The following is a 9,964-nucleotide window of genomic DNA, read 5'->3' as shown; positions in this document are numbered from 1 at the left end:
TTGGCAAATTGTAACCTCTTCTACGCGTGTTTTATTTAACAGAGGGACTTTGCGGGGGATTTTTGCAAATAAATTCGCTTCACACAGGCGTCTTCTAACTGTCACAGCACTACTATTATTCTGAACACTATTGTATGTATGAAATTTCCATCCAAAACACTGATTAGAATTATTCACCTCTGAACCTCTCAAAGCCTTCAGATCAAATTCATAAAGACAAACACATGGTTTCTGGTCAATAAATTCATGTTTACATTTTATTACTTCATAGAACCATAAAAGTATTTCACACAGTGTAAAGAACAAAAGTTTTCTAGTCAGTTCTGTCATCTGAAATATCACTTTCGCATATGTTGGAAAAGTATAAACTTGAGGTTGACAGTAGTTTCTTGCATCAGGACTCTGTGTCTTTACGTTAAGAACTCCGGGATTGTTGCATGTACAACTTTACTGTAGGGTCCGTAACGACCAAACTTGTCCTTTCCCACCACAGTGACACACACCTTGTAGCCAGGTTTGTACTTGCTCACCAGCACGCACATGGGCAGCTTGATGGCCGTCACCTCGCCAAGACTTCTCCATTCTGGAAAGACGCCACTGCCTTTAACTTTTTCCACCGCCATGTAGATGCTGGAGGAGGCAGACAGAGGGGGCAAACACATGCACAACATCATTTAAAACTATCACTGTGTGATTCTTTTTGCTCCAGGTCAGAGTGGTAAAACGGGGTGTGACCTCAGACCACTGAACTATATACTATGTGGAATGGGCCCGATCGATCACCGTACCTTGATTTGCCGCTGAGGCGTGAAGGCGGCGGAAGTACAGAAAATGCCATCTTGTGTCCCCCAGAACTTCAAATGCCAATATAAAAAAAGACGCTTGTCACACATGTACAATTTAGATTAATAATCGCTGATTTAGCTTTGTTTTATATGATTTAGCTTTGTTTGCACTGCAAAATGCCATCTTGCACTGCAATTAATTGCACAAATCGTGATACTTGTGAAAGTCGTGAGAGAGGACTTTCAGGATTTTCAGTTTTGCTTTATTATTATGAGTTTTCCATGAAGTTGACAGGCCAGATTCAGTAATATACATTAGTCAGTAATATACATATAATACATATATTATACAGTAAAATATATATATATAATATATTCTAATATATATGTAATATAATATAATAATATATTCTAATATATATGTAATATAATATAATAATATATTCTAATATATATGTAATATAATATAATAATATATTCTAATATATATGTAATATACATTTCGAAAGTTTCAGCCTTTAACTTGGTTTGGCTTCTTTGAAAATGTCAACTTCTTTAGAGCATTATCATATAATATTACTATACTATTTTTTATTTTGGATCCAAATAAGATGCTGCTCCATCTGATGATGAAAGTGAGTACACGCTCTGTACATACATAAAAAGGTATTTTTCAAAATGTGTTCATCACATGCTGTAAAGTTTTGAAATGTAAACTGTAAACAACTCTTTTAAAATTGGGCCATTGCTCTAGTTGTATTTTGTTGTTTCAGACACTAAAGCTGTCACATAGTTAATTTTCAATTTGATAGTGTACATTGACGTGTGAATGGATTGACTGCTTTACATTAACTGTGATCGTGATTTGCTGCAGTGTTCCTACTTCTGCAAAACTAAAATGCATTCTAATATTTACTTTAACTGATTGACCAATTACTTGTGTGCCTTTCTGCGTGTGTGCATGACATTAAAAACTATTTGTGCATTTGTTCCAGCGTTCACCTCATGAAATATTACCACTGAACTCAAACATTCATTATTTGTATATCAATGCAGGGAAATGCAGTGAAAATTCTGTCTATCACACCTGCTATTATGTTTCATATATAGGGGTTGTTTATAAATTTATACCTTGGAAGTAGGGTTATTATTATTGTTAAGGCTTGCCGGGATCAAATAAGAAACATAAGTAATGCATTTTTCTCTGTGCCAGTACACCCAGATAGTCAATTCTGGTTTGCTTTTACCTTTAATGGACAACGATATACATTCACCAGATTACCGCAGGGTTACGCAGAGAGTCCAACTATTTATTCTCAAGTCATGTCAGCATGTTTAGCCAATTTCGTTCCACCGGCAGATAGCCAACTATTGGTGTATGTTGATGACATTTTGATTGCCTCTGACACACGAGAAAACTGCATAACTGACACAGTAGCATTATTATGTTTCTTATTTGATAATGGCCACAAAGTGAGTAAAAACAAAGTTCAGTTGTGTAGGGATAAAGTAAAATATTTAGGACATGAATTATCAGCCACAGGGCGTACTATCCTGTCTGACAGGAAGGAAGCAATTTTGCACGCTCCAAAACCACAAACCAAAAAGCAGATGATGTCATTTCTTGGACTGACTAATTACTGCAGGGCATGGATTCCCTGCTATGCAGAATTGACTAGTCCACTATCTGATTTGATGTACAAGGATGATATTTCAATGTCAACTGTGTTGGAATGGAACAAAGAAGCTGAGGAAGCTTTTGTAAAAGTAAAACAAACATTAGTGTCATCCACAGTTTTGGCACTACCAGATTATAGTAAACCATTCATTCAAACAGTTGATTGTAAGAATAAGTTCATGACTAGTGTTTTGGTTCAAGTATATGGCTCAAAATTGAGGCCAGTTGCCTACTACTCATCTAAATTGGATGCAGTAGCAAGTGCTTTACCACCATGCGTACAGGCTGTTGTTGCAGCCTCTATGGCTGTTCAAAGTAGCAGTAATGTTGTTCTATTCCATCAGTTGACACTGAAAGTTCCACATGCAGTTTCTGCACTTCTGTTGCAGACAAACATGAGCCTTTTGTCCCCAGCAAGACATCTTTCGTGTATGTCCTTGCTATTATCACAACCACATCTTACGGTAGAGCGCTGTACAACATTGAATCCATCCACATTGATACCTTTACCTGAGGATGGTGAGCCGCACAATTGTCTTGATGTAGCTACGGTCTGTACGAAAGCACGCCCAGACCTCCAGGACACACCCATCCCAAACAGTACAATTGTGTATGTGGATGGTTCTTCCACTAAAAACGCTTACGGACAAACACAATCTGGATATGCTGTTGTCACAAATTCAGAAGTATTGGATTCTGCTTCATTGCCATCATCATTTTCAGCACAAGCAGCTGAATTAGTTGCTTTAACTGCAGCTTGCTATCTGTTTAAAGGTACGGCTGTAACAATTTATACAGACAGCCAGTACGCTTTCAGCACAGTGCATGTGTTTGCAAAACTGTGGGAAGAGCGTGGAATGGTGACATCATCTGGAAAGCCAGTGACTCATGCCACACTCCTAACTGCACTACTGAAGGCTGTGAAATTGCCTAAACAAATTGCTATATGCAAATGTGCGGCTCACACCAAAGGCTCTGACAGTATTTCAAAAGGAAATGATTTTGCTGACAGAGCAGCAAAAGCGGCAGCAGCAGCTTCTTCTATTTTTGTTGTACAGGACACTACTCCAGATTTGCATTTAGGTCATACACTGCTTGCTGACATGCAACAGCAGGCAACTGACAGAGAAAAACAAATGTGGATAGCTAAAGGGGCTACGTATGCAAATGATTTGTACGTATGACCACAAAAGAAACCCATATTGCCAAAAAATATGTTTAAATGGGCAGCTATTATGAACCATGGCGTGACGCATGTCTCATCAGGGGGTATGATATCGCAATTGCAATCTATTTTTTGTCTTTATGGGTTCGATGCATATGCAAAACAGCATTGTAGAGCATGCATGATATGTGCAAAACACAACTCACAAGGCAATTTGAGACCCCAAAGAGGCAAATTTCCAACACCACAATATCCCTTTCAAGTGATTCATATGGATTATATACAGCTGAGTAAACATGAAGGGAAGGAATTTTGTTTAGTCATAATTGATGCCTTCTCAAAATGGGTAGAATTGTTCCCTACAAAACATGCAGATGCACTTACAGTGGCTAAGGCATTGTGCAAAGACATCATTCCACGATTTGGAATACCAGAAACAGTCTATTCAGATAATGGAGCGCATTTTGTTAATACAATAGTGCAATACGTAGGAGAAGCGCTACAGGTCAATCTCAAAAATCATTGTGCTTATCATCCACAAAGCGCCGGATTAGTGGAAAGGATGAATGGAACAGTAAAAAACAGACTTAGAAAGACAATGGAGGAAACAGGCAGACCATGGACACATTGTGTAGATTTGGTAAAAATGTATATAAACATAACTAGTACCATGGGGTTGACACCGTATGAAACATTGTTTGGCAGAAAATATCGATTGCCATATTATGGGCAAATTTGGGATGTACCTGAGGAAGCCAATTTGGCGGATTACATGAGAAAAATGTTAGAAGGACAACGAGGGAGAGTTCCAAACACTGATGATCCCATTTCTCCACAGGAGGACCCTAAAGTGGTACCTGGAGACTGGGTGTTGATAAGAAGCATCAAGAGAAAACACTGGCATTCACCTAAATGGGAAGGGCCCCATCAAGTACTACTCACAACACCCACAGCCTTGAAAATTGGGGAAAGAAGTACATGGATTCATTTGACTCACTGTAAGAAAGTCATTTCTGCAGACACAGACAAACAGTAAGAACAGTAGGACAAGACTAGTAATAGTGTGTGAGCTTGGTGTTAAGATCCAGGTTAGACACGAAAGCTAGCAGAAGACATTAAGAAGCCACTGTTCTGAACATAGGTGTGCTGTAGTGTGCAGAAATGGCGAAAGAAAAAAAACAAAAGAACGAGGGTTTCTGGACCCCATGGACAGTCCTTGTTATGCTACTTTTCTTTTTCGGATTGGGCTTATTATTAAAAGCCATAAGCACGGGACATGATAATAAGGATCACCTCCGCAGATTGCAGAGACCAAAAAGAAGTAACGAAGACCCCAGTCCGATAATAAATGCCACAGTACATAGCTGTGATAGGAACAATGCGTACCGATTTGGTATACAAGCCTGCATTCCTAGAAAAGCTTCTGTGGTCATCTCTGTACCATATAGTGCTCTTACCCATGGAATATGGGATGGTGGGGATGGTGACAGAGGGACTAATTACGGAAATAGTTTCTCATGGTATATGACCAATGATCAACAAGATAAGAGATGGGAAACGTTGGTAGCCGATGAATGGAGTAGATGGACACCAAGATGGGCACAAACCGAGTGGGCTAAGTACCAGAGTCAAATTCTCAAAATGTATCAAACAGATGATAAGCTGTCTATAGTGGTGAATACCACAGAAAAAGGAACCATATTCCCACCTGATATAGAGGGAGACTGTTGGTTGTTCCTCCTTTGGGTATACAAACAAGGAAAAGATCCGTATTTCCATTTTTTCCTCTGTGAAACAGATAGAGTACAGCAACCAATATTGACCGAATTAAGTACGTCAAAGGGGGTGCCCATACAAGCAAAGGGGGTGCCCATACAAGCAAAGGGGATGTCCGTACAAGGCACAAAAGACATGAAGGCAGATGACTGGTTCCTAGTAACTACAGGAATTAGTGGACAAAATAACAATTGGCTTTTAATTGCAGAACAAGCAGGACTAGCAGCAAAGAAGGACTGTGTTGTATGTATGGGACCCAGACCTATATTACAGGTAATACCGGCAGCATTACCCAAAGACTGTCTGCTGACGGTTATGACACAGACATACATTGCAGCAAACAACAAATGTTCTAAGTGGGACAAGATCTATCCATTGACCAAATTGACTAAGATCAAACCTTTATTTTCAAGCAAAGTTGGGCATGCTAACCATACATGTGTACACTTGACAGGGACAAGTAAGACTTTGGGTAGCTTAAGCCACACTGCCTGGTGTAAGAATGTGGTCCATAGTACTCCCACATTCAAACCTGTCGGTAGGAGTGATGTATGGTGGTGGTGTGGTGATAACAGAATCTTTGACAGACTGCCACGAAATGTGTCAGGTTATTGTGCATTAATATCATTATTGTTACCAGTTAAAGGACGACATATGCAGCCTCTCTTATTCCTGAAGATTGGCAGAAAGGCATAGCCAGACATAGAGTAAAAAGAGAGTGGAAAGGAGTAGGAAATCCAACATATATTGACGCAATAGGAGTCCCCAGAGGAGTGCCTGACGAGTATAAACTGGTTGATCAAATAGCAGCTGGATTCGAATCTTCCATCTGTTGGTGGTGTTCAATTAATAAAAACGTGGACAGAATAAACTACATCCACTACAATGTACAGAAATTAGGAAATTGGACTGAGGAAGGATTTAAGGCTGTCCATTCACAGTTAGAAGCCACGTCCCTTATGGCCTTCCAGAATCGTATTGCTCTGGATATGTTGTTGGCGGAGAAAGGAGGTGTTTGTGCCATGTTCGGAGAACAATGCTGCACATTCATTCCCAACAACACGGCTGCAGACGGCAGTCTCACTCAAGCCATTGACGGGCTGAGAACGTTGAACAGGAAGATGAAAGAGCACAGTGGAGTAAACACCGAAGGCTGGGATTGGTGGCTGGAAGGGATGGGAAGATGGAGGTCTTTGATTTCTTCACTATTAGTGTCTATAGCAGTATTTGCTGCAATTCTAACATTGTGTGGATGTTGTTGTATTCCATGTCTCCGAGGCCTTGTAAATAGAATGATAACCACAGCAATAAGTCCAGGACCAGGAGGGGGACCAGCATCATATCCACTCCTGGGGCAAGACGACACCGAGGAGGACGATGACTCCCATGACCTGTACCCAGACCAATGGAAGTATGATGACCCAGACACCGATGATGGTGACAATGATGACATCACCTCTGGGGTGTAAGCCTATAGAACATACCATGATGAACCTCTTAGTGAAAATCTCAAAAAGAAGTGCTAAGCTAGGTGATAACTACTACTGTATGTTTAACAGGTGATAAACAGGAGGGGAATGTTAAAGATTTTATATATATGTTATCACTGTTAAACATTTGTACCTTTTGTCTTCTTTCTGATGAGAACGGTGTTGTGCTGTTTGCACCTGACCCCGAGAATGTACGTGTTATTCAACCTTGTTTTAGCATGCTGGGGTCAATCTGAACTGGGAATGAGGAGCTGGATGTACTTATTATTATTATTATACAACTTGTTTTTGTAGCCGCTAACGACTGGGAGTGAAGCATGACGGGGTCAGTCATGAACTGGGAGTAATAGACCTGAAGGTTGTTTTGACTGTTGTGATGTGATGCTTAGCGTGAAGACCAGGACACTCCAGGCAGATGCACAACAGCTGATAACTGCAACAGACGAACGAGATGTGCTGACCTCCGACGATAAGAGTAAAAGAAAGAAACTGTTTTTCCTTACAGCTGCGCTTATTGACGTATGTGTTTATGTTACGGGAAGAAACTTGTCTCGCGTTGTCCCCCCCCCCCTTAGGACAAGTTTTATGATGTAATGAGGGCATCTCTAATAAAAAGAGCGGGAGCACAGGCCAGACTTTAGTGTAGCCTTGGTGTACAGCCTGGCCGCACTCCGCGCGTGATTAATTTGACTTTCTGTCTCACTGGTGTTTCTTGACTCTGTTTGTCTTATCAAAGGTTTTAAGAATGTTTGGAGGAGAAAATACCCAACACTTTCTGAACAGATATGTCGCATAACGATGGTGCAACTTTACCCTATACCTGTGATGTGATTGGTTGTTTATGTGTCACTTAGTTCCACACTCCACTGATTGCCTGTTGCATGAGGAGGAGAAAGTTCTTCGCACTCATTTTAAACATCATACAGTCAAACTGGACACATAATCTGTGCATATGAAACACTGCTTTCTTTTTTGGTATAATGAAGCTGAATGACTGATGCACAAAACCATTTAAACTGTACACGAGGCGAAAGCTTTGCACAAAAAAAAAAAAAAAACCTCCATATGCTGCCCCCTGCTGTTCCCACCTGTAACTGTCCATAGGTGGTGCTGAAGGGTCATACTCCTCCACATTCCAGAGCACAGAGAGGCCAGGGGGGTTCCTGATAAGTGCCAGCTGCAGGCTGGGTCTCTGAGGAATGTTGTAAGAGGCAGCCTCCACGTTTAGGACAGAGGGGAAGATGGTGGGAGGAAGGGGAGGATACACCAGCTTGTCCTAGGAGGGAGGAAGCACAGAGGCAGTGTAAATCAAATGAAGCAAACAGTAAAAGAAGTGATTTCCTCATTCTGTGGGTGTGCATTACCTTTGAATGTGCGTGTGTGACGGCCCTGTGATCGCCAGGAGAAAGGCATTCTTCTTTCCTCTTCTCAGGCCTCACTTTCTTTGGGCTTCTACAATGATCATCTGGCTCTTTCTTTACTATGTTCACCTCAGTCTAAGTCAAACAACATATCAAAGACTGAAAACTTACAGAGGAAGAGTTATTTCCTCAACAGAGGAGTTCATCACTGGAGCATACGCATGTGCGTTTACAGGATGACTCAAACAGGGATGATTAATATTCATTTTGTTATAGACACATTCAACAAACAAACATTTGGCGGGTTTAGATCAGGATCTGTTCAGTAACACATGAAACAGACATTCATAACTAATGAAACATGTTTGTCCCAAAGCAAAGTGCCATATTTTCTGGAGTATAAGTCAGTTTGTTTGTTTGTTTTTTTAACTACAACCCCAGTTCCAATGAAGTTGGGACGTTGTGTAAAATGTAAATAAAAACAGAATATAATGATTTGCAAATCCTCTTAAACCTATATTCAATTAAGTACACCACAAAGACAAGATATTTAATGTTCAAACTGATAGACTTTATTGTTTTTGTACAAATATTTGCTCATTTTGAAATGATGCCTGCAATACGTTTCAAAAAAAGCTGGGACAGTGGTATGTTTACCACTGTGTTACATCACCTTTCCTTCTAACAACATTCAATAAGTGTTTGGGAACTGAGAACACTAATTGTTGAAGCTTTGTAGGTGGAATTCTTTCCCATTCTTGCTTGATGTACGACCTCAGTTGTTCAACAGTCCGGGGTCTCCATTGTCGTATTTTCCGCTTCATAATGCGCCACACATTTGCAATGGGCGACAGGTCTGGACTACAGCCAGGCCAGTCTAGTACCCGCACTCTTTTACTACGAAGCCACGCTGTTGTAACACGTGCAGAATGTGGCTTGGTATTGTCTTGCTGAAATAAGCAGGGATGTTCCTGAAAAAGACGTTGCTTGGATGGCAGCATGTGTTGCTCCAAAACCTGGATGTACCTTTGATGGTGCCATCACAGATGTGTAAGTTGCCCATGCCATGGGCACTAACACACCCCCATACCATCACAGATGTGTACGTTGCCCATGCCATGGGCACTAACACACCCCATACCATCACAGATGCTGGCTTTTGAACTTTGCGCTGGTAACAATCTGAATGGTCTTTTTCCTCTTTTGTCCAGAGGACACAATGTTCATGATTTCTAAAAACAATTTGAAATGTGGACTCACCAGACCACAGCACTCTTTTCCACTTTGCGTCTGTCCATTTCAAATGAGCTCGGGTCCAGAGAAGGCGGTGGCATTTCTGGATGTTGTTGATGTGTGGCTTTCGCTTTGCATGGCAGAGTTTTAACTTGCACTTGTAGATGTAGCGATGAACTGTGTTAACTGACAATGGCTTTCTGAAGTGTTCCTGAGCCCACACGGTAAAATCCTTTACACAATGATGTCAGTTTTTAATGCAGTGCCGCCTGAGGGATCGAAGATCACGGGCATTTAATGTTGGTTTTCGGCCTTGCCGCTTACATGTAGAAAGTTCCCCTGATTCTCTGAATCTTCTGATTATATTAGGGACTGTAGATGATGGAATCCATAAATTCCTTGCAATTGAACATTGAGAAACACTGTTCTTAAACTGTTGGACTATTTTTTCCACACAGTTGTTCACAAAGTGGAGA

General features: G+C 40.8%; 1 protein-coding gene across 4 annotated transcripts in view; it reads right to left on the bottom strand.

Moving 5' to 3' along the window:
- Positions 1 to 243: 243 nt before the first annotated feature.
- The window catches only part of atf7ip2 (activating transcription factor 7 interacting protein 2), a 50,391-nt gene continuing 40,670 nt past the window's right edge, over positions 244 to 9,964 (bottom strand). For all 4 annotated transcript variants that reach the window (XM_034190984.1, XM_034190985.1, XM_034190986.1 and 1 more), the window contains 3 exons: positions 8,259 to 8,390; positions 7,983 to 8,170; positions 244 to 630 (listed from right to left, as the gene is read on the bottom strand). In XM_034190984.1, coding sequence (XP_034046875.1) covers positions 411 to 630; positions 7,983 to 8,170; positions 8,259 to 8,390 — 540 coding nt within the window. In that variant the 3' untranslated portion in view covers positions 244 to 410. The remainder of the gene's footprint in view (positions 631 to 7,982; positions 8,171 to 8,258; positions 8,391 to 9,964) is intronic.

Source organism: Thalassophryne amazonica, chromosome 16 (genome assembly GCF_902500255.1).
Source record: "Thalassophryne amazonica chromosome 16, fThaAma1.1, whole genome shotgun sequence".
Classification (NCBI taxonomy): Eukaryota; Metazoa; Chordata; class Actinopteri; order Batrachoidiformes; family Batrachoididae; genus Thalassophryne; species Thalassophryne amazonica.
The sequence above is the reverse complement of the archived record's forward strand: the minus strand, read 5'-3'. Positions and strand labels throughout refer to the sequence as shown.